Genomic DNA, 25509 nt, shown 5'->3' with positions numbered 1-25509 from the left:
GCAAACTATGTGATCTGGCTTTCTACACTTTCTACATAATGCTGCCTCTTATTGTAGGAATCTTGCAGTCTGTGTTTCTTCTGTGAAACTTGCTTTCCTTCTTTTTAGTTTAAGGTCTCTTTACTTATCTCTGTACCAGGTACAAGGACAAAAATGCAGTAAGGAAAATTCTGCAAGTACCAAGAAATATATGTAGGTCTTACTTAAAATGTTTTATAAATAGCAGCAAAAAAATGTATTAAAATAACATTAAAACCTACCAACCAAAAATCCTATCAAAAAGACTTGAATGTACCAATGACTATGAAGATAAGAATCCCAAGAAATGTTTTTATATACTATTCAATTGATTCTGTCTAATTATCACCAAATTACATGCTTGTGCTTAGATCTATTAGGCTATTACTCAGCCACAGTGGAGAGGCATTTATTCTGAACAATTATGCTTAAAAAGGGGAAGACAGCCACGTGCCATTAGTCAAAAGTTTCCTGAGCACTAAAAATGCAAACAATGACCTGTGGGATTTTCAAAAATAGGAAATTACATTTTATGTATCACACAGTTGTTGAAAATTAACTCTCCATCAAATAGCACATTGTACATCACCAACAATGTCAGTCCACGTTTATTGACACTCATTTTTTTTTTTCTTTTATTCCACTGGTATTCTAACATTCCCTGCTTCAAGATATTTTACCCCTCTAAATTTTGTCTTAACGACATAAAACAGTCAGTGAATAGAAAGAACTGGAGCCTGTGTACTCATATTTGCTTGTACCACATTGGAGAGTATAATAGCAAGCCTTTCACTACGTGCCTATCAACCCTTGAATTATAAGAGGAATAAGGCTTTTTAAATCGATAGGCTCGTGCAGAAGACGAAGTAGAAAAAGAACCTGCGCTTCGCTCTCCAAAGGCACCCACTGCTGCCACCTACAGACGAAACAGACTCACAGCGCCTGCCTAACAAAATCGGTTAATTTACTACAAAACATGAACAGTAGTAATGAGTATTCCCCGGGGAACAAGTCTGCAGTTCCCCAAACAATTCTTAGTTTAGGAGAAAAAAGTCTTGTGATGTTAAAAATAACTGGCACCTACTGCTTCTGAGTTATCAGTGACATGCAAAACTTCAGGTAAATAATTTCAGAAATCTTCTTTAAACTTTCACAGTTTTCTCAGAAATAGGAAACCACGGAAATACACAACTTGCCTTTGCTTAGGTAGCACCTTCTTCTAGCAACACAGCTACTAAACTTTACTTAAGGATTGAAAATGTGATGAATGTACAACCAAACAGGTATATACATATGCTACAAAATCAGCATAATCAGAGAATCACAGAATTGTCCTGGTTGGAAAATACTTTTAAGATCACCGAGCCAAACCATAAGCTAACTCTGTCAACCATTAACCTAACTCTACTGAGTACAGTGCTTAAACCATATCCCTAAGCACCACATCTATATGTCTCTTAAGCACCTCCAGGGATGGTGATTCAACAGTCCCCCTGGGCAGCGTACTCCAGTGTTTAATTGCCCTTTCCATGAAGAAATTTCTTCTAATATCTAATCTAAACCTCCCCTGGCACAACCAATGCCATTTCCTCTTGTTCTATCCCTTGTTACTAGAGAGAAGAGACCAACCCCCACCTCACTACAACCTCCTTCCAGGTAGTTATAGAGAGCAGTAAGTCTCCCTTTAGCCTCCTTTTCTCCAGACTAAAAAACCCCAGTTCCCTCAGCTGCTCCTCATAAGACTTCTTCTCCAGACCCTTCACCAGCTTCATTGCCCTTCTCTGCACTCCAGCACCTCGATGTCTTTCTTGTAGTGAGGGCCCAAAATTGAACACAGTATTCATGCTGCAGCCTCACCAGTGCTGAGTACAAGGGAACAATCACTTCCCTACTCCTGCTGGCCACACTATTTCTGATACAGGTATCTCATTATTAAAGAAATTCAAACCTAGTCACAGTTTCTTTTAAAACAATACACAGGAAAATTACATGAGAAAAGACTGGAATATTGTGTATAGTGGTGTCCTCCTTACTTCAGCAGCATACCTGCACACAGGCTTCTTGCCTTCTTCCTGTTGTCTGTGGTTCATGCTTTGATTAGATTGGAAATAAAAAATAAATGTAATGGTTTTATATATCAAATAAGTAACATTTTGATTTATCAGATAAATCAAAGAAATGGGCTCGAAGGCCTAAATCTAGGGATGGCCAGTGTCTGTACTGCAGTATAGTTTCTGTGTGTGGCTTTTGCGATGCCTCGCAGTTAACAATGGCAATTGAAGTCCATGCCCAGGTTTAATTGCTGCATAATACAAGCCTGCACAATGTGCTGCCAGAAAGCCTCTAAAGAGTCACAAAGCAAACTGTTTGGCTGAGTGGGTAACTGCAAGGTAGTGCCTACTGTTTGTGTAGCTGAAGAGTTAGCTGGCACTTCAAGTGTACTGACTGCAGCTAAATTAGCACTGATGAAACAGCCCAGAGGCAAGGATGCTGTTGGTCCCCAGACAGAAGATGCAGCACAAATTTCTGTTGAAGCCACAAGGTTTTGTTTTTCATTTCCATGCTGTATTCCAAGTTGTTCATATCTACAAAGTCTTTTGGAAGTTTGCCTCTCAAGATCGTGTTTGGGGATTTCTGTCCTTTCAGAAGACAGTGGGAATCTGTTGTTTGCTCATGGAAATCTGAGAAATAGCCCTAGATCACATATAAGGGTTGCAACTTTATTTTCATGCAATAAAAATCATGTTCGCAAAAATATGCTACCACCAAAAACTTTTGTGCTATGTATTGCCATTATCATCTTATAAATGTACATTTATTTGTTACAGGTAATATATAGAATCTTACATAGGTTTAAAACAATCAGATATTTGAAATTCTAATATTGGTAAAATTGCCCACAGTGTTATTACCTGCTTTAATTTCAGGTTAAATTATTTTTATTCTTCGTTTGTAGGTACTCTGAGGAAAAGAAGTCTGCTCTAATTTCCCTAACAATGCCGGTTGAAGGCAATTGATCAGGGATTTCAGAGAAGATCCTGCAAAGACAAACAGTATCTTGCAGATTTTAGAATGAATGTTGCTTGCAAATACAGTACTACTACTTGGGTAACAGTGACAAAATTTCACAGAATCACAGAATGGCTGAGGTCAGAAGAGACCTCTGGAGATTATCTGGTCCAATCACCAAGCATGGCCAAGTAGAACAAGCTACCCAGAACCATATCCCGATGGCGTTTCAGTACCTCCAAGGATAAAGACTCCACAGCCTCCCTGGGCAACCTGTGCCGGTGCCCGGCCATCCTCACACTGAAAAAGTGTTTCCTGATGTTCAGAGGGAACCTCCTCGGTTTTGATGCGTGCTCATTGCTTTGGTTTGTCACTGGGCTCCATGACAGGACCAGCTGCAATGGCCCTATGAAAGAGCCCGGCTCCATCCTCTGCGCATCCTCTCTTCGGGTAACACGATGAGATCCCCCTGAGCCTTTTCTCCACCAGGCTGGACAGCCTCAGCTCCCCCACAGGAGAAATTCCTTCATTGCTTTAGTGGCCCTTCACCAGACACCTTCCAGTAGCTCCCCAATTTTCTTTAAAATTATGAATCCTGGAGAGCTCTATACACCATACAAGAACATATACAGCTCCTACACGTGTCGGAAGTGGCCACGTTCCCAGAATACACAGAAGATGCAGCTGTCGCTACCGCCAGTTCCCCCCGGCTTTAGGAGGAAGGCAGCAGCGCCGGGACCTCCCTCACACCAGGCAGCGCCGAGGCACCAGCCCCTCAGGAAACACGCCGCCTTCACGCCGCTGAATCACCACAGCGCTGGTCCCGAAGGGCCCAGCGGCCGGGGACAAACCCGCCGCGAAGCTCCGCCTCACGGAGGGCGGCAACACCCGACCGACCTCACAGCCGCTTCGCCGCACGACCGGGCGGAAGGTCGCGCCACCGGCAGGCGGGGCAGCGGGTCCCGGCTTTCCGGCGCTCTCTGCCCCGCGCCGCGGGCGTGTCGTGAGGAGGGCGCGGAGCCGGGAGCGCAGGGAGGGCTTGCGGGGTGCCGCGCCGGAGATGGCGTCGCTGCTGCCGCGGATCGAGCGGCTCTCGTCGCGGGTGGTGCGGGTGCTGGGCTGCAATCCAGGACCCATGACTCTGCAGGGCACCAACACCTACCTGGTGGGCTCCGGGCACAGGTAACGACCGCGCTCGGGAGCGGGGAGAGGGACCCGTCCCCCTTCCCTTCCCCCGCGCCGCTTGCGGCCTGTGCGCCCACGCAAGCTGGAGAGGCAGCTACCGGGATAAATTCCTTAGTTTGGGAAAAAAAGAGGAGGCGGGGGGGAGCGAATAAAGGTGGCTTGGGTAGGTGGGGTGCGGAGCCTTGGCCCGGGTGAGTGTCGGGGCTGGGGCGGGGACTTGCGTGAGGGAAGCGGTGGGTGCCTCGCCTCGGGCCCGGCCGCTCTCGGGTGGGACTGAGCGGTGACTCCTGCCACCTGTCCGGGGGTTGCAGATGTGTGGGCGACGTTTGTTATGCCACGGAAAGGGAGTATCTCCGAGGGAAGAAACAGCGTCTAGGGTATGGAGACATCCATTATGACAACATTTCCCTGCAATGTGCAGTGGTGGGTTCTTCTTTAACTTGAACTGTCGTGTGAGCACTTTAAGTTCTCTCATTGTTTGCTTTGGGTTTGTTTGTTTGTTTGTTTTTTAACTGGTGCATGTGTAGAAGAGTCCTTATTGACACGGGGGAGCCATCTATTCCTGAATACATTGGCTGTTTAAAGCAGGCACTGTCAGAGTTCAACATCTCAATTCAAGAAATTGTAGTGACACACTGGCATCGTGATCACACTGGCGGAATACCTGATATCTGCAAAAACATCCCTAATGGTAGGCCAGAGATTTTGGGTATTGTTGCAAATGTCAGATACATGTCAAGAAAAAACTTTTACTGAGTGCTTCTGTGCAAATCAGATGGATTATTCTTCTAGAATCTCCATATAAATGTGATTTCATTATAGTATTGCAGTGTGTTGAATGAGAGCAAGGAATAATCCGAATACTACAGTTTTTCTTCAATCCCTGTGCATAACTTTGTAGTGAATTTTTCTTATGTGTGAATCGTAGGAACCTAGATTGCCAGCACCAGTCTACAGGATTTCAAGAGAAAGGAGAAAAAATTGTTCCTTTTCTACATCGACAGTAATGACAAACTAATCACTACTTTTGTTTGTGTAAAAACAGTAAACAACTCAATATCTGAAAAAAAATAAACAGGCATTACTTTGAGATTCCTTACAGCAGCCTATAATTTTTCACAAATTCATAGGCCTCGGATCATGAGGGGGAAGAGGGTAGGGTAGTCTTGCAGGTAAATTGTGATCTAAAAATATGTGGTTTATGTTGATAAATGGCAAGAGTTGTTACTGCTTTAATACTAGGGAGGAGAATTTGCAGTATGCAACTGCAGGCTTTGTCACAGGCTTTTATCAGATTTTGTGAAGTTTCCAGGTGCTTATCTGCAAAGAAACCTAGACACTACTGAAAACAACATGGGTGTCTTTGTGAGGATTTTGGTCTTGTCAACCCATGAGCATGTTTGTACGTTCTAGACTAGTAAGGGATATAAATACCTTTTTGGATTGCTATCCATACCTATTCCAGCCAAAGCATTTGCAGTTCATGCACAGTTCAGAACAACAGACACTGAGGGAAGTTGCAGGTGAAAAAGGCTCCATCCAGTGTTAGGCAAATGTTGAATAGTGCTTCCGTGAATTGTAATGCATAATGTTAGCACAGAAATCTTAGTGCTTTTGTAGAAACTTGGGGGTTTTGGCATTTGATGAGTCAAGAAGGAATATTTGTAAAATATAATAATTATTGACATTTCTTTATGAATTTAATTTGTTCTTTTTCATCTTCAAAATCGCTCTGGTACAGAATATAGTATTCAGATTCAGTGGCTTTCACTATTCACTGTTTGCAGCTCTGGAATAAGGTTGCTTTATAAACATGAAGTTGCAGTACAATTATCTTGTTTCTAATTATGTATTCCTACAGTGTAATTATTAATAGTGCTTGTTCAAAAGTAGCCTTCCTGTGGAATCAACGTTGATACTGACAAATTCAAAACATTATTTTATTTGCATTCTTTAATCAGACTCTGAATATCGCATCTGTAAGCTACCTCGTGTCCCTCCCCGTGAGGAAATAATAGAAGGAGGACATAAATATTTTTATCTTAACGATGGAGATGTGATACAGACAGAGGGAGCCACACTCAGGTAAACACCAATTTCTGCAAGTGCAGTGGATTGCTTTTTTCTGCAGAATTCTGACAGATACATGGATCCTAACTCCTAATGATTGGCAGTCCATATGTTTAATCTTTTCAACACTTATGAACGTAGAATCCCTGTCATTATCCAGCAGGGTATGTTTGTATGAAGAAGCTGTTTTTACAAATGAGGATTATCAGGAATTTGGGTTTTGGCCTCAGCAGAGAAATTGAGAACCTTTCTCTTGAAAGTATTTCCTCCAGGAAAAGCAATTTTTACATACTTTCTCGTCACACTTAGACATGATGAGAAATTATTAATTATTATTAAGATTTTGCCCTGGTTTGAGCCAGGATTAAGCCAATTTTCCTTTTACTGATTTTTTTTTTTTTTTTTCCCTTCAGTAAGCTTTCTTTTCACTAGTAGCAAAGTGTTCCAACTAAGACTGATAACAGTGGAATGTTTTTGTAACTGCTGGGTCTTCAACGTCACACCTTCACTCTGCTGGCTCAGACACTATGGGGAGATCTATGACCCCCCCTGTAGGAGGCTGAATTAGACAGACAGCAAAATTGGCCAGAGATACTCCATTCCATGTATCTATGTAAGCCCAGAGGAAGGTCAGAGATCACAGAAGACAACTTCCTTCCTGCTTCTTCTTCCCTTCTCTTCTGTCCATGGCCGGCGTCCGGGGAGGACTCCGTCCATCCATCACCATCGACCCCTGAGCTTGAGCTCTCCTGACCCTCATCACTCTGCTCTCTCCGGCAGCTCCGGGATTTTTTGGGACTGTTCATAGGTCAGGAGATGCTGTGGGAATTGCTGGGGGTGGGAGGAGGCAAAAGAGGCTTTTGCACATATCTGAACATATTTGTATATAATTGTATATATTTTCTTTTATCATTAGTGTTTAAAGCTGTGTAGTTTAGTTTTCAATCCAGTAAAGTCTCCCTCTTTTTCTCTCTCTCCTTCCCTACTTGGGTGGGAGGGGGAGGGGATCGAGAGAGTTGTCGATCTGAGTCAAACGGTGACAGATTTATACTTTTGGAGAAGTTTATGGTAGTCTGGATGGATTATTTAGTATTACTTTCTTTTTACTTTAAAAATGCTTCCCAAAGAGACACTAAAACATTTAATACTTAAAATGTTAAGTTATAAACCCTGCCCATTTGGGAGGGATTCTTCATAGGAATCATATTGCCCATAAGGTCTGACCATTTTGTTTCCAGGCTTCTTTCATTAACAAGGCATTACTTTTCTAAGGACAAATTTTGTTTGTTTTCCTCAGTGTAGTGAAGAATACCAGCTGTCTGATTGGCAGAAAAAAGGGGAAAAATTAAGGATATATTTGACCCAATGCATTTTGTTTTGTTAGTGTAAAAAAAAAAAACAAACACATGAAGAGTATTATATTGAGTATTGAAAAATCTATCACTACCCTGAGTGGCCCATTTTTAGACAAAATCAATTTAGAGTGGAAAACAGTTTACTGAATTTGAATCCAAGTAAGACAGGGGTAGAACATTGTGAAGTTTGGAGTAATGCAGCCAAACTTTATGCCTGGTTAAAAGCTGATATTCTCATCTGGTTTATTCAGTAAGCACTTTGGGGATGCTCTTAGATCCACTACTGGTTCCAAAATAGCAGTATATGTGTATTATATTTTAGTTAGCAACTTTCAAGTTTTCTAAGTGTGTTGGGCAAGTGTTTGGTTACTTTCCCTTTATTTTTTCATGTTAGTGCTTAAGCCTCCTGGTAGGGTTTCATCAGGAACTGGAGGATCACGCTTTCTACAAAGGCAAGATGCAACCCATCAACTAAATCTTCATGTTGGCTCCTCAGGGCAATGGTTCACCTGCTTTCTGCCAAACTCATTCAGTGAGAGGTGGAAGTTACTGCATCAGATGTTGCTGTGCTTCTGGCCTCCCAACCCTACACTGGTGTAGCTGGGTGTTGTTCAGCGTTGGCCTGTACAACATGCTTGACAGCAGTTCTCTCAGTTCCTGATCACTGCTTAGACACATCTGCCATTAACAAGAAAGAGTTGTTTACTTTCAGTGTGAATCAGCACCATCATAAGACTTTCTGCCTTTCAAAAATAGTAGTGAAAGGACACTACAGTGCAGTTAGCAGCTCAGATTACTATATACATATAAACTGTCCATTCACCCTCTGCTGCATTTTAATGCAGCTCTCATTCATGCTGTGGAGTCCTAAATCCTTACTCTTCAGGTATTTAAAGACCTGCACATAGAACAGCTAAAATATGTATTTGACAGCCCCGCTCCACTGTGTCATGGGGCTTTCAGGGAAAAATCAGGAGACAGAACTTTATCTGGGTTGGGCCCAAAGGTTTATAGTTAATTTCTAAAAGAATTGGTAACATCATCCTTACCGTATTCTGCTAAGTGCAAGGTGTATGTCAAGAACTTCACACAGTCTAATCTGGAAATAATGACAGTTTTTTTTCATTAAAGCTCTCTATAATACAAATTCTACATGACCAGCCAGCTCCCTTAATGCACTTTTATTATGATGTGTTATAAAAGTAAAAGCGTGTTAGAGGTGATGATCAGTGCTCTCTACGTAGTATAAGAAAATATCCTGGAGTTAGACAAAGAGATACCCTGCTTACATCGACATTTCAGCCTTTTTTGGTCAGTTTTTCTTCTGGTTCTTGTGGTCTACTTTGTAAGCGTATAATTTTATCATTGTTTATTTTAACTTTTGGAAATGAAGCGTATATGCTGTATGAAAACTTGAACGTTTTTGTTGTTCTTTAAACAGAGTTTTACATACGCCTGGACACACCGATGATCATATGGTTTTACATCTAGAAGAAGAAAATGCTATATTTTCTGGTGACTGTATTTTAGGGGAAGGAACAACAGTCATTGAAGACCTATATGATTATTTGAAAACTTTGAAGACGTTGCTAAAAATGAAACCAGATTTAATATATCCTGGTAAGTGGTTCTATTTTTAACTGGTCTGTTTTACTATGTAATTTTAAAACATCTCCTAGAATTTGAGAACTCTTATTACAGTCAAACACATTACCAATGTAACAATTGAAGTTCATTACTTAATACATGTCCAGTGCTAAGCTAAAGTGATGTTTTCAAGACTTGAAGATTTCTCAGTGATAGATATCGTTGCTTCCAGATATTTCTCCATTTGAGGTTAAATCTTGTGCTGCTGTGCCCACAGCCTACAGAGGCCAGAATGTTTCACTGTTGGAATCATACAGCAGATCTGATTTTCTTATAGTGCTCTATCCATGTTACCCTGGAAGAAAAAATAATAGTTGTTCTTTTGGTCCTTTGCATCCCCACATACACTGCCAATGTGAATAACCTATTAATGTTTTTCGAGAGAGATGTCTGTCCTCTTCAGCACTCATTAATCACAAATTCATCTTGGAAAGCTGGAGAACTGTCAGATGGTTGCCTTAGTTAATGACTTAACTTAAATTTGAACAAGAGCCAAGAATGCAAACATCATGTTGTAAAAATAAGTTGCCAGTTCCTTCAGACTACCACTTTGCATTTTTTCCCTCTATTTCCCCCAAACCTTGGGGGTGGGAGTGGATTTACTTCTCATAAACCACATCAGTTTGACAAAACTGAATGTTAAGAATTCATTATGTAACTAACATTTAAGCTCCTCATTTGCTCTTTCCCAGATACATCTTAGGATTTTTTCTGACTCTTTCTGTTTCATGTTCTTCACCTTGTCATTCTTAGCAACTGTGTCTACATTCTCAGTCTTTGTTCCTCTGTTAACCACCTATGTTTAGCCTATATAACCAATCTGATTTTTGTTCATTCTTAAAATATGCTACATATTTGTGCAAGTTAGGAGGTTACCTGCTGGAAAGCAGCTCCAGGGAAAAATACCTGGGAGGCATTGTGGACAACAGGCTGACCATAAGCCAACAATGTTCCCTGGCAGCCAAGAAAGCCAGTGCCATCCTGGGGTGCATTAGGAAGAGTGTGGCCAGCAAGTCAAGGGAGGTGATCCTCTCCCTCTACTCTGCCCTGGTGAGGCCTCACCTGGAGTATTTTGTGCGGTTCTGGGCTCCCCAGTTAAAGAAGGACAAGGAAATACTGGAGAGAATCTAGTACAGGACAACTGAGATGATTAAGGGACTGGAGCATCTACTATATGAGGAAAGGCTGAGAGAGCTGGGTCTGTTTAGCCTGGAGAAACAGAGACTGAGGGAGGGATCTCATTAATACCTCATGAGAAAGGACTTCACCTGCACTGACAGTGAGGGAATTCTTCCTTGGTTGCTCCGATGCTTTGATAGTGGTGCTGAAACCTATAACGTGTATGAGAGAGAAGCCAAGCAGTTGGGATCCCTGGCCAGAGATGCTGGTATTGACAGAGCACTTAGTAGTAAGATGGGAACTACCACCCTGTGAGACAGACTTCTTTCAGCTGTGAGAGAGAGATACCCCCACAAGGGTGACGTCGAATGGTGCTGAAGCAGAACACCCACTCGTGAGAAAGCCATCACGTATTTGAGAGAAATAGCTGTGCGACAGGTGATCTATGATAAAAATGGACTTAAAAATCTTCATGATATTCTGTGCGACAAACAAATGTTCCGGAGGTTTGCTCAGGCTGTACCAGCAGCATGTGCCCATATATTCTCCTTCATGGGATGCTTTGAGGATGATGCAAGACCAACTGTGTATGAGTTGGCTTTCAAAGCACAACAGTATGGAGACATAATCTCTGATTCCCATCAGTTCCACACCTCAGCCACTGAACAAATGACTGACAGAAAGAATAAGATGCCAAACAGATAAGGAGGTAAACTCCAGAATCTCCCTAGAGACAACTGGTCACGTGTTGCAGCCATTAAGAAGAGATATCCTGCTATGAGACAGCAGCAAGAGAGACAGAACCCACTGCAACACCACCTGTGGTCTCTCTTGCAAAATTACTTTAAAGAGGACGTGAGAGTCTGGGACAAGAAACCCACTGATACTCTCCAGGTATGCGTGTAAGAGCTACTAAACAGAACAAAGGCAGGCGATGGTTCTTCCAAGAAGAAGGTTGCACTAGTCATCACCCAGGATGGTGTATCGAACTCTAATGCTCAGTATTAGAGGTGCCCTGCCTCCAGCCAGGGGGAGGAGAGGGACAGCTGAGTTTACTGAACTGTATGGATTCGGTGGCCTGGCACATTAGAACCACAAAGGTATAAAGCTTTGGTGGACAGTGGTGCGCAGTGCACCCTAATGCAATCAAATCATAAAGGGACAGACTCTGTCACTATTGCTGGAGTGACAGGAGGATCTCAACAACTGACTGTTGTGGAGGCCTATGTGAGCCTCACTGTTCCATGCTGCACTGGAGAAGGGTGGAGCTCCAGAACACCTTCAGTACATCAGTGACATTGTTGTGTGGGGTGACATGCCAGAAGAAGTATTCAAGAAAGGTAAAAAGATCATCCAAATTCTTCTGGATGCTGGTTTTGCTGTAAAAAGAAGCAAGGTCAAGGGACCTTCACGAGAGATCCAGTTCCTGGGAATCAGATGGCAAGATGGACGTTGCCAGATCCCAATGGACATGATTAACAAAATAACAGCTATGGCCCCACCATCTACTAAAAAGGACATTCAAACCTTTTTAGGGACTGTTAGTTTCTGGAGAATGCATATTCCATGTTACAGTGAAATTATGAAACCTCTCTATGAGGTGACTCAAAATAAGAGTGACTTTAAATGCAGTCCTGACCAACAGAAAAGCTTTTGAGCAGATTAAAAAGGAGATTGTGCAGGCAGTGGCCCTTGGACCAGTTCAAACAGGGCCAGACATCAAGATTGTGCTTGACACCACAGCCGGGTGCAACGGTCCCGACTGGAGCCTCTGGCAGAAAGCACCAGGGGAGACTCAAGGTCAACCCTTGGGATTCTGGAGCCAGAGCTACAGAGGTTCTGAGGCCAACTACACAACAACTGAGAAGAAATGACTTGCAGCATATGAAGGAGTTAGAGCCGCTTTGGAAGTGATCAGCACTGAAGGGCAGCTCCTCCTGGCACCTCGATTACTAGTGCTGAGATTCATGTTCCAGAGTAACCTTTCTCCTATCCATCATGCCACCAATGTGACTTGGAGTAAATGGAGTAGGAAAGCCTAATCGTTCAGGCATCGTAGAAGCAATTACAAACTGGCCAGAAGGCACACACTTTGGAATGCCACCACAAGAAGCGGTGAGATGGGCTCAAGAAGCTCCACCATATGATCATCTACCAGAGACCGCAGAACAATTTGCCCTTTTCAGCGATGGCTCCTGCCATCTTGTAGGGAACCGCTGGAAGTGGAAAGCTGCCGTGTGGAGTCCTACACAACTAGTTGCACAAGCAGCTGAAGGAGAAGGTGAATCAAGTCAGTTTGCAGAGGTGAAAGCCATCCAGCTGGCTTAGGACATTGCTGAGCAAGAAGGGTGGCCAAGACTCTGTCTCTACACTGACTCGTGGTTGGCAGCAAATGCCTTGTGGGGTTGGCTAAAGCAGTGGCAGCAGAACAACTGGCAGCAAAAGGGTAAACCTATTTGGGTTGCTGACCTGTGGAAGGACATTGAAGCTCAGACAGAGAAACTGGTGGTAAAAGTGCACTGCAATTAAGCAGGCAAGACGCTTGAAGCCTTTGTGGTATGAGGGGAGCTGGTCAAAGTACAGGTGTGGAGAGGCCTGGCAAGTTGACTACATCACACTGCCTCAGAGCTGCCAGGGTAAGCGCTATGTGCTTACAATGGTGGAAACAAGTACAGGATGGTTGGAAACATATCCTGTGCCTCATGCCACAGCCCAGAATACTATTCTGGGCCTTGAAAAGCAAATTTTGTAGAGACATGGTACTCAGAAAGAATTGAGTCAGACAATGGGAAACAGTCTTGTGACTGCCTGGGCTAAAGAACATGGTATTGAGTGGATATATCATATCCCATACTATGCACAGGCCTCGGAAAGTTGAAAGGTAAAATGGTCTGTTGAAAGCTACCTAAAGGCAATGGGTGGTGGAACTTTCAAAAACTGGGATAAAAATTTGGCAAAGGCCACCTGGTTAGTTAATACCAGGGGATCCATCAATCGGGCTGGTCCTGCTCAGTCAGACCTTTTACGTACTGCAGATGGGGATAAAGTCCCTGTGGTATGTGAAAGAAACCTGCTGGGTAAAAGTGTTTGTGTCTGTCCTGCTTCAGGCAAAGGTAAACCTGTCCAGGGTGTTGCTTTTGCTTAGGGTCTTGGACATACCTGGTGTGTGATGATGAAGGATGGTGAAGTACAGTGTGTTCCTCAAGGTATTTTGACTCTGGGGGAGAATCCTTAATTTTCCCTCTCTCCTTCCCTACCTGGGTGAGAGGGGGAGGGGATCGAGAGCATTGTTGTCGAACCTGGGTCAAACGGTGACGGCATTTCACTCTCTCCTTAATCATTATTTATCTAGATTACGCATTTACCAAGGCTACATGTTTGTCCCATTTATTTGCAACAACTGTCTGCTGTGCTGTTGTATGTTCATGCAGTACTTGTAATTGTGTAAAAGATAACTGTTGCCCAGTGAGAACAATTGTGTGTACTATTGGAATGTACTGCAGTAACATGGCTCCTATTGCAGAAGGTAGTTTGCTTTACCAATACATTCTATGTAAGCTCAGAAAGTTGGCTTGATTGCAGTTTTAGGTCTTCATAATTCTTAAACTGTTTCCCTGATTCCTATCCATGCTTTCGCACTCACATTGCAGCCTCAGAATTAGATGTAAGGAAGCATGATTTTTTGTAACAAGCTGACTGCTGGCTAGGTGTGAGTGGCTGAATTTTGCCAGTCCTTCCCCTTCTGTGTGTCTTTTTTAATTGAATGTGGAAATGACTTCAGGCAGAATGCTTTTGACAGTCTATTTACAGCCAGTATTTGATGAGAATATTTGGGACCAGAATAGAACATTTTAGTCAGCAGAGGGCTCCCTATCCTATAGTAATAAACAACGTTCCTTGATAATACAGAAATAAATAGTACTGGGGTTAGAAATCCGTGCAAGATTTCATGATCCAGTTGGTTGTTTTTTTCAATTTTATCCTTTGTGCTTTAACTTACTGTAAAGTAAGGTAATCTATATTACTTCACGGGGTGTTGTTAGAAGAATAAAAACTTCCTGTTTCTGATCATCTGGGCTATACAGAGGTCTGAAATAGTATGAAGCTGTCTGATATAACATCTGAAATATTGGAAAGATGGTCTTATTTTGAGAGATCTATTTCACATACTCACACATTTATTCAGATGTTAATTTATTTATTGGGAAAGTTAAGTGTGTTGCTGTCCATGAAGAATTACAGATGGGTAAGATCCACATCTGGATTAAGTTCCAAGCTTTATGATGTATGCATACACAGTAGCTGTGGATCTGATGATGTAATGGATATGAAATGCCTTTAACTTTGCAAAATATCGTTTCTATTCAAGGTACTGACATTGCTCTGGTAGTCTAAGTCAAATAATTTGGAAGAATAGGGAGTGGTTTTAAGTGTGATTCCATGTGCAGGCCTTAATTTTTAATATTTCAGTGTCACTTCTGTCATTAGAGAATGCAAGAGAGTGGACAGTTCCCATTATAGTCTCTGCTCTGCATATCATAATGATTTTTCTAAATTTAAACTTTTGGTTTTATAAATGGTAACACATTTATTAGAGTTACTGTTATATTTGTAACTTTTTTTGGTAAGGAACAATAGCTTTTGATTAATATGTTAGACATGGTTACATATATGTACATATGACAGTACAGTTTTATATTTACATGTTACTTTTGTTTGTAATACTGTCTTAAACAAAGTAAGCTTCAATGTATATTTAGTAATTTTAAATACACTGAAGTGAGTGTATAAGTTGAGATATGCATAAAAATTGTGACTTTGAATGATAGATTCCTTTGACACTTTTTTATTTCACAGATGTTCAAAACATGAAATATTAGTTGTTCTTTTCCTGTAATCTGCCTGTCCTCATGCAAAATAAGCTCTAATTTTAAGTGTTCAAACTAAAAATTTATCAGCTACACCCAAAAGTACAAGGAAAGTAGAGCCTTTTTTCTAATTTGATTCAAAGACTTTTCAATAAATTAAACTAAACATTTCTAATCTACCACAATTAAGTCCAGGAAAAAACATGTTTATTAACCAGCCAGGCCTGAAGTGATCCACATATAACCTTTGCTTGTGCATTGCTTATTCCTGCCTTGACACCTTCAGGCTGGCTCTTTGATTTGTCATCTATTAATTTATTTTTAATATACTTAGGAAAGTGTGTTCTTAAGGGAATAAAGTACAGTGTGTGAGTCAGTTTTGAAGATCTGTCCTGGAAAATTATCACAATTAAAGATGTTACTTTTCTCGTCTTTGTTTGCTTAATAGCCCCACAACACAACAGTAGAACATGAATCCTTTCCCTCAGCCACTACTGTTCAAAGACCAGCATAAGTTTAAGTTATCAGTATTAATATGCTTTGGGGAGAGTGAGACAGGCAGAAATAATAATCTGAATCTCATCTTTCAAATCTGTTCTGCAGTGAACTCCTTTCCTATTTCTTTTAAAACAGCCTAAAGTAGTCTTTCTTTTCTTTCCTTATTCAATCTGAAGTATGCAGTCTCCCCATTCAGACTTTTCAGATCCTTTCCATCTTACTGCTTTTAATTTGCATGCAGATAATGTGATGCAGACATTCAAACCTAATTTTGGCCTGTGAAAAAAAAAAAAAAAAAAAAAAGCCAAGAGTGTTCTACAATTTAACATCAAGAATACACTGTCAGGGGGGTATGTACAGATACTGCTCCCTTCTTATGACTTTCAAGAATACCAGAGTTTACATCAGAATTATTCAGTTACTCCATAGCAGACTTAATTTCAAATTTAAGTAATAGTGCTGTGGTACATGTGTTTTGGTTTAGGTCATGGACCAGTAGTACGTGATGCAAATACTAGAATCCAAAACTACATTTCTCACCGACTTGCACGTGAAAAGCAAATTCTAAATGTTTTCCAGAAGAATCCTGGAAAATCATATACATCCTCGGAGCTTGTGAAGATAGTATACCAGGTAATTGTTGATTAAAAGTTTTTTGATTAAACTATCGAAAATTGAGGCTATGCTCATAAAATTATATGTAAAGTTTAAGTGTTTGCATGAAGACCATGATGGCTTTTTAAAAGAGGAGGGGAAAAAAAAGAAAATATTTCTGCTTGTTCAAATTCATATATAATTGTGCATTTAAATTGTATTGTTTGAGCACTTCATTGCAGTGGGGCCCAGATGATTCTTATGAACTTGTTATTTCACTGTCTAGATGGTCCTAAGCACGCTTTCACAGGACCAAGCAAAAAATAGAGTGGTGTTTGGTTCTAAGTGAAAAGCAGGCAATAACAATTTTTTATTTATCAAGGTGTGTTTAGAGTCTCCTGAAAGAGTGGTAAAAACTTATAGTTCCTGAATTATCAGTCTGCAGGAGAGCATAGGGTAAACTGCAGTTTCACAGAGATGGATATTGTGCTTAGAAGTTTGGTAACTTTGCATGTGCCAGGCAGGTGTAAGGGTGATTTTTTTGCTACTTCAGCATTCTGCATGTAACCTCAGTAATTGGTACATGTGGTATGGGGGTTACTAGCAAGTAGAGTTAAAAGAGATACAGTATTTGCTTTGGAGGAAGGTGTCTAAGTTGCCAATGGCTGTAGTTTGTGAAGAGCTCTGTAACAGCTTCACAACTGTTTTTTTGTGGTTTTGTGCATCGTTGGTTTCCAAAAGAATGACTATGTCACGTTGAACATTTCTCAGTGCTGATGTACTGTTACCTGTGGCCGTTTAGCTCCTGCAGTTTTCCTGCCTGAACTACTACAGTTTTTAAGTATATAGCCATTCACATGTTTCTGTAAATCACAAACCACTAGATATCTGTGGAGAAATGCAATTTTAAATTTCTCTTTAAAAAGGCTCAGCTACACTGACAAGCCAATGCAGACCAAGCTCAGAAGAGCAGTCTTCTTAGTGTTGGCCAAAGGTTGCATAATACAAGTGGGTAATGCAAAAAATGAGCAAAGACAAAGTGTTACTAGGCTACTAGTTTAACTGGTGTAACATTGATTTACTCATTTCAGTTCATTGTCATTGTATAACTAGCTGAATGTTCAACATAGCAATTCAGAAGAGGAAAATCTACGATAATATACCATGAATTTTCTATGTTGGAAACATAATTGAGAGATGTTTAAACTAATACAAAATGCATCTTTGTGTTCCCATTAGGAGATCCCTGAAAATTTACTTCCAGCAGCAGAAAGTAACCTCTTAGTCCACTTGAAGAAGTTGGAAAAAGAAGGAAAAGTGTGTAAGTTGTGGATGGGGGGGTGAGAGGGGGGTAATTTTAATTTTCTGTGCGCTGGTTTTCATTATATTTTACTGCATTATTTCCTGCGGAAGAAAGGGGAGGGGGCAACAGAAGTTAGTTGCAGTAGCTGTCCTTAAGACAATTTGAAGTAGAAATACATGCAAAAATCCAATGGTTCTACAGTATTTCCAGCCTTTTAGAAATTACATTATAAATTGTTTGCAAAATGCTTAGAACACAGATTACTGCAATGCATATATATACTTTTAAATTTTTATTTAAAACATACCATGGAATACATTCCTAGTGCTAGCATCTATATCTTTGTGTATTTTCTGAAATTCATGTAGAAATATGCATGTATGCAGCATTTTATAGGATTACGTTTTACATTTCTGCCTTTTCTATATATATTTTTTTAAATATATGTGATTTAGAGATGGTTAAAATAGAATCATAGAATCAAAGACGTGGTTTGGTTAGAAAAGACCTTTAAGACCATCAAGTCCAACCTAGCAGTTACGTCCAAGTCCACCTCTAAACCATGTCCCTAAGCACCACATCTACATTGTCTTTTTAATAGCTCCAGGGATGGTGACTTCCTTGGGCAGCCTGTTCCACTGCCTGACAACCTTTTTGGTGAAGAAATTTTTCCTAACGTTTCCAATCTAAACTTCTCCTGACACAACTGGAGGCCATTTCTTTTGTTCTATCACTTAATACTTGGGAGAAGAGACCAACCCCCACCTCATTATACCCAAGATAATTCTAGAGAGCAATAAGGTCTCCCCTCAGCATTCTTTTCTGCAGGTTAATCAACCCCAGTTCCCTCCGATGCTTCTCATAAGACCTGTTCTCCAGACCCTTCACCAGCTTCGTTGCCCTTCTCTGGACGCACTCCGGCACCTCACTGTCCTTCCTGTAGTGAGGGGCCCAAAACTGAATACAGTACTTAAGGTGTGGCCTCACCAGTACAGAGGGACAATCACTTCCCTACTCCTGCTGGCCACACTATTTCTGATAAAAGCCAGGATGCTGTTGGTCTTCTTGGCCACCTGGGCACACTGCTGGCTCACATTCAGCCAACTGTTGATCAACACCCCCGGGTCCTTTTCCTCTGGGCAGCTTTCCAGCCACTCTTCCCCAAGCCTGTAGCATTGCCTGGGGTTGTTGTGACCTAAGTGCAGGACCCAGCACTTGCTCATGCAGTGTAAATGTTTACAGTTTCTAATTAGTACAGTACTTAAGTAGGGCAACTATATTTAGTTTACTGTTTTTACACTGTGCCTTTACTTTTAGTGAACAAGGTGAAGTATTCTATTTCTGTAATGGCATGTGCATGTGGAAACATCATTCAGCCAGAGGCTAAGGAAAATATTTCTTTCTTTCCATACATTACATAATTGCACCCAGAACTGTCTACTTTTAGGTAGAATTTTTACAACAGTTTCAAATTTTCCGTGTTTACCAACCTAAATAAGAACATTAAATCAGTCTGTTTTTCCAACTTGGACCTTCTTTTTGTTTTAGTGTTAAATCAGCTACTAGGTACTAATTGTCTGAACAATTGCGGCTTCATTTTTGTAATAATAATGACCTGCTTTTTGTTCAAAGAACATAAACTAGAGTCACATGAATACAGTCATTACTAAAGATCAGAAAATGAAGTCTTTAAGCATAATTTTTGCAGAATGGCAGGGAAGCTTACCAGCATGATACATAATACACCAGCTTTTAAATATTATATCAATTCTTGGTTATTAACGTACATTATATGTCTCCAGTTTGGCTCCACAAGATCCCTCTGGGGGATGGTGAGACGCTGGAACAGCTTGCCTAGGAAAGTTGTGGATGCCCTGTCCCTGGAAATGTTCAAGGCCAGGTTGGACAGGGCCTTGAGCAACCTGGTCTAATGGGAGGTGTCCCTGCCTATGCAGGGGGGTTGAGACTAGATGATCTTCTAGGTCCCTTCCAACCCAAACCATTCTACGAGTCTATGATTCTATCATTTATCCCTTCCTTTCACTGCCAAAGTAGCTCAAGCAACAGCACTTTTCTGTTTAGAGGAAGTAGTGGATAAATTAACTTTAAAGATACACTTGCAGTCTTCCCTACAAAGGACTGTGTCTATGTCAAGGAATTACTTTGTCTGAGTGAGCTAGTGACTTAATCTCTTAAGCCAGGGTTGGGTTTTTTTGAGGGTGGTTTTGTTTATGTTGTTTTGGTGTTTTTTTTTCCTGTTCTCCCAGAACACCCTTTTCATGCTTACTGGACAAAAATATTTCAGTTTTCCTCAGAAATCACCTTTGAATACAGATAGGGAGATAGCAGATAGGGCACTTCAGTCAGATATCTGTTCACAAAGTAGCAGCTGCTTGAAATAATTAGAAAGTTTAAATAACTAGAGGAGATACTAATCAGAAGAATCGTTGTGACTCTTCTATTGCATGCAGCTGGAGGTCTTTGAGCTGTGTGTCCGTGCTTTCCATGTAGCACAAGAAGTGCCCTTTGAAGTTTTTTGTTTTGTTTTGTTTTAATCTTCACTTTGTGCTCATAGAGAAGGAGGAAAGCAATTTCATGAGAACACTTGAGGGTTTTCTGTGCTGATCTCTGGAGTGTGTAAACAGTTATTAAATTTTTTAATACAAGCTTAGACGGAGATCTCTGATAAACACTTAACATCATCTGACCTTTATCTGTTAAGGAAAATTGATTCTGCTTTTTTCTGACTATGTGGCATACAAATACTCGCCTACTCATGTTACTTGTTCATTTGATTTTGATATGATGTCTTTTCCACATAGTCTGAGTTGCAGTATTTCAAGTTTTGTTCTCATTACTGAAGACCTGAGTTGCAGTCATAACACTGCTTAATTTTCACAAAATATTTTGCCAGAGAAACACCTTGTCAGAAGGGTAGTGAATGTGACAGGCCTATTACAGTGTTATAGGAGAGCTCCTCCATGCAAATCATGGCCATATGCTGCCTGCTGCAGTTACTAATTCACAGCTTCATTTGAGGGATTGCAGTTTATGTTGGTACATAACTTCTATAACTTCAATTAGGAATGATACTGCCTTTACAGATTTGCTTTTTTCACTTCAGACAGAAAAATAATGTTTGGTATACATGAAAATGGCACAATATGTGCATGTAAGCCTTCTCCCATGTTGGATCTAAATATCTCAGTCATTGTTTCAAATTCCTAAAAGTCAGTTGATGAAGAGACAGGAATAATTTTACTGTTCTTAATTTAGCTGCACAGATTACATTTTTCTCTAAAGTTTATAAATTTCATAAAATGCAAGTGCCTTGCTACCTCAAATTTCTTAATATCTAGAAATGTTAATATTCTGAATTTTAATTAATTATTATTAAACCCTTTTTATTAATTTTCCTTTTTATTGTTAGGTTACATTGTGAAACTGTTAATGTTTATCACCTTCTGTTAAAACTCATCACTGGCCTGAAAGTATTCTAATAGTTTTGATTAAAAATGCCAGGTACAGACAAACATATGCAAATACAGGTTAAGTTTGAGAGTCTAATGTTTATATGGAGCATCTGAGTGTTAGTTTCTTACAAGTTTGGTCTTATTTTCTTAACAGTACGTGATGCAACACCGAACTTCACATGGCGAAACAATTTATAAGTTACACAAGATTGCTCAAGAGTATCTTTAATCTGCACAGTTGCTGCATGAAAAAATATAATTCTGAGCTGATACAATATGTAAAATAAAAACTAATTCTTCTTTCTTTTTTTTTTTTTAATGGTAGCATAATTTTAAAGCAATGTTACAGTCAGTTAACAAATATTTTTAATATTCTACTTTATGGAAATTTTAAAAATAACCTGATAGGTACTGAGTTAATACAATAGAATGAGTATGAAGAACTAAATAAATCAGATTTATAAAAAAACTCTGCTAAAAGGAATAGAAAATATGTTACTCTAAACCCATTTTCATTTGCTTGCACTTTTCAAAAAGTGATTTTCTAGTAAGCTATCTATACATTCTAAAAAACAAGTTATTTTTGTTAACAGATGTAAATACTGGGGTTTATACTGGGGTTAATTTAGCTGCCTATGCACATCTTAGCTGGTTGCTCCCTGCAGTATGTTTTAACAAACACTGAAAGTAATTCCAGATTTCTGTTTTCTGGTGGAAACACTATTTCAATGGAACTCATTCAAAGAACTCATCAATTTTAATTATTCAGTGTGAAAAAAATGCACTCTTAAATTCTTTCTCTTACGATATTCTGCAAGAATGGAATTAAAAAGCTGTAAAAAATGAGATGTGTATTGCAAATTGTATTAAGATAAAATTGTCAGTTTATAACTAGCAAATTTCAAGTTTTGCTCTTAAATCCATTTAAACTATAAATATTTTAAGTAAAGATTGTATTGGGTTGTAAGATACTGTATAGTGTAAAATACGTCTGAAGATTAATTTAAACTGCAAGTTCAGTTCTCTGTGTTGCTTAAACTTTCCAAATAGATATAAATGTATTTGCATTATTTTGTGTATTCTAACTGTGGGAAGTTTTTGATTCATGCACTTGTTTTAATGCTGGCTCAACCTTAGAAGAAAAAAAAAATCAGATACAAGGTATATGGAAGTACCAGAGACAAATACATATCCTTGAAAATCCATTAAAACGTTTCACTGTTTGATCCTGTACCTTCATTTGTGAAACATGCATATGCTTGGTTTTTAAGGTATGTCTTAATAGTTGTCATTATTTTACAAAGTTGATGGCATATGTTCTGATCAGCTGAGCCAAATCCAATACAAAAGGACTCCTAGGAACAGCAATCCAAACTGAAATAATTTTCTGAAGTAGTAACCAGACCCCTGAAGAAGAGACCCCTGCTCTACAAAATTATGAGTTTTGCAAACTTTATTGATTTGGTTTTTGGCCATATCCTAACTCTTTCTCATTTAACTTTCCGTGCAGAGCCATTCTGGAGTCCTTTTCTGGTCTCCTAGTTTTTCTTCTTTTTGTATTTTCTGTTTACTTGCATTTTTCCATTTCAGCCACTTTTTTTTTCCTCTCCTACCACAAACCTCATTTTTTTCAATTCCTTTTGGATTGTTTCCCTCTTGATAATTACTCAGAAGCTTTCATGTGGATGTCTTGCCATTAACAATTACTGTTTTCCTGTACCTATTTCTTGAATTTATAGTTACCTTTTCTGTTCTTAGGAATAAAAATGTTATCATTGCTTTCTTTTTTAAAAACAGTTCACATGCTCTGAGTGATGTAATTTTGCTTCAGGAAAACAGAAAGATCAGTGAAATGGCACAGTTTTCTGTCCTGAGGTCTGAGAACCTAAGCCAGCAGGAAATTGGTATGAAGAGGTGATGTCTCATAGCCTTTCTGAGCTAAAGAAGAAATCTGTTGTCAGGCAAAATGTCACTGAACCAGTTTCTTCTGGTTTACTATATGTCAGTTTTAAATACACGGAAATGGCTTTTGAGTTTGATTAAAAGAATCATTGGAACTTGCAGGCGGTGAAGAAAGGGAGAGGATACATATCAGAGAATTCCATTTTCCATGCTGTGCTGCAGCCTGGCATACTCAAAAAATGGGGGGAAATTGGAGTTTAACATGACTTATCACTAATGGTCATATATGGTGCCTCTGAAATATTAAAAGCAGGTTGTACTGTCACTTGAGATGTATGTACAATAAAGGATACTTATATTAGCTGTGACATGTTGTAAAGGTCTTCAGACTCCTGATTGTTTATGAGATTCTAAGTTAGGAGGAGTGTTTGTTTATTTAAAAGTAGTATGCTGATGAATTAGTCTGTTTACATCCCTTGTATTGAATACATTAATCTGTGTGGAATGCATGAAAAGTTAACAATAAAATCAAAAGAAGGGGCAATTTCTGTCTCATCAAGCTAGATGATGTCATTCAGTGCATTCAAGTTCTCCCCCCCAAGTTGGGGACAGAAGCAGGAAGAATCATAAATTGCATTTCAGCCTTCCTGCCAGATAATTTTAAGGTCCTATCCTGAGAGGCAGCATCATTTATCAGGTTTAAGACCTAGGAAAGAAGTGTGATGGTAGTTATAACCTTTTTTGGGTTTTCTACTCTGTGCCTTATTAACTTTCTTATTTATATTTAATTTTAAATGTTGTTTCTCTGTTACATCCTCAAACATGTTTGATGACAAGTGAATTCAGGAAAAAACGCCAAATAGGAAGGTCATTTTCTGTTTGTATCTCTTGCTGCAGGTGCAGTAATAAGCTCACTACTAAATCCTCCTGAAACGTGTATTGGGTTTATGTGGCAAGGTTTGGGGGGCAGGACACAGGGGTAGTTTCTGTGAGAAGATGCCAGAACCACTTCCCATTTCAGACTGTTGGGAGCTTCCTTCTTCCTAAATTATATGATCATTTTTGAAGCCTAATGTTTCAAAATATGGACATCTGGAAAGCAACCTGGCAAACACAGACCAGCAACCCACTGGCAAGGTGCAGGCTGAGCACTGACAGTCTCAAGTGTTTTAGATCATCACACTTTATCTAAAGAGACATAAGAAACATCATGTGGCAGAAGAGAGAACTCAAAAGGAAGATGTACAAAGTGTTGTGGTGAGGCAACAGGTTGCCTTGTTTTCCATTTCAGTATAGCAGTTTACACTGTGTCCTCAGGACAAACACAAAACCAAGTTCAAAGCTCTGTGCTTGCATGAGAAGGCTTTTAGCCAGATGTTCAAGGCTCGTGACAGCTTGAGGAAAAGATACCTTGTCCCAGTTAGGTCGTTTGTTATGTTCTGTGGAGTGAGATGACCCAATTTCATTTAAGGCTGAGGTGGGAAGTAGATGCAAGACTACACTGCAAAAAGGATTCTAACTTTTATCCCAATCCAACATACTGCACCAGTGATTTTGTTAAGTCCATGACCATGTGATGTGCGATTGGGGATATACTTTCACCTTGTTATTGTTGAAAAAATGTTCTTAGACTTGCAAAATATTGGTGGCCACAGAATTAGGAGATTCCCAAGATAAAAAACATCTTGACACTGAAGTACAAATGCTTGTTCTGTTTAAACTTTTATATTTAAAAAAAAAAACTCCAACTGTGAAAATAATTTGTAGCTTTTTCTGTATTTTAAGTACCCCGGATCAGCTCCAGATACCAAGTATCTCATGTCTCCTGATTTAATAAATTAATACAAAACCTCTGAACACCTTCACAGCTAATTAAGGTGTTTCACAGTTGAAAAACCTGGTCGTACACCAGTTTTCTCCATGAGTCACTTACTGCTCCACAGAGTAGCAATAAATGAACTTACTAAAAACAGTTCATACAGCGTATGTGGTGCACACTCCATTCTGGCAAGGCAAAGTCAGACAGAGTAGTTGCATCTTAACCACTTACCATGTATCGGCTACCTGCTGGCAGCAGAAGCCATTCTGACCATGCTAAACTTCTGCCATAAATTACTCCTTTTCTTGATCTTTCTTCTCCATATATCCATTGGGAGTGTCTTGTCAGCCAGAAGCTTTAACAAAAGTATCATTAATTTGGGGGGGGTGGGGGGAGGGTTGAAGGACAGCTGAATTCGGCCTGGATGTTTTCTGCATCAGGGTTGATTTCTCAGACCTCTATATTCATGTTTTAACCTAGTAACAGCCTTCTGTGATCGGGTTATTTTGTTGATTTTTTTTTTTTTTTTTAACCATGTCTAGTCTCCCTTTTACTGCCTCTTCCATATCTCCCGGTTAGCTTTTCTTCCCTTCTGCTTTCCTGTCACTGGATTCCTTGGACAACGGATATGATTTCTGGCTATACACCA

The 25509-nt window shown here is 39.9% G+C and overlaps 1 protein-coding gene across 3 annotated transcripts; it reads left to right on the top strand.

Annotated features, from left to right (window-relative positions):
- Positions 1–3910: 3910 nt before the first annotated feature.
- Positions 3911–23604, top strand: LACTB2 (lactamase beta 2). 3 transcript variants are annotated; one of them, XM_051612954.1, is made up of 8 exons: positions 3911–4209; positions 4524–4589; positions 4740–4903; positions 6174–6297; positions 9079–9257; positions 16254–16402; positions 17603–17684; positions 21294–23604. In XM_051612954.1, the coding sequence occupies exons 1-8, from the start codon at positions 4088–4090 to the stop codon at positions 21335–21337; spliced, it is 930 nt and encodes a 309-aa protein (XP_051468914.1). In that variant the 5' UTR covers positions 3911–4087; the 3' UTR covers positions 21338–23604. The 3 variants fall into 3 exon arrangements, with proteins under 3 accessions (XP_051468914.1, XP_051468916.1, XP_051468915.1); XM_051612956.1 differs by lacking the exon at positions 4524–4589 and having other exon boundaries at positions 17603–17680; XM_051612955.1 differs by lacking the exon at positions 4524–4589 and having other exon boundaries at positions 3914–4209.
- The last annotated feature ends 1905 nt before the right edge of the window (positions 23605–25509 follow it).

This window comes from Apus apus, chromosome 2 (assembly GCF_020740795.1).
Source record: "Apus apus isolate bApuApu2 chromosome 2, bApuApu2.pri.cur, whole genome shotgun sequence".
Lineage (NCBI taxonomy): Eukaryota > Metazoa > Chordata > Aves > Apodiformes > Apodidae > Apus > Apus apus.
This window is presented reverse-complemented; position numbering and strand designations above follow the sequence as displayed.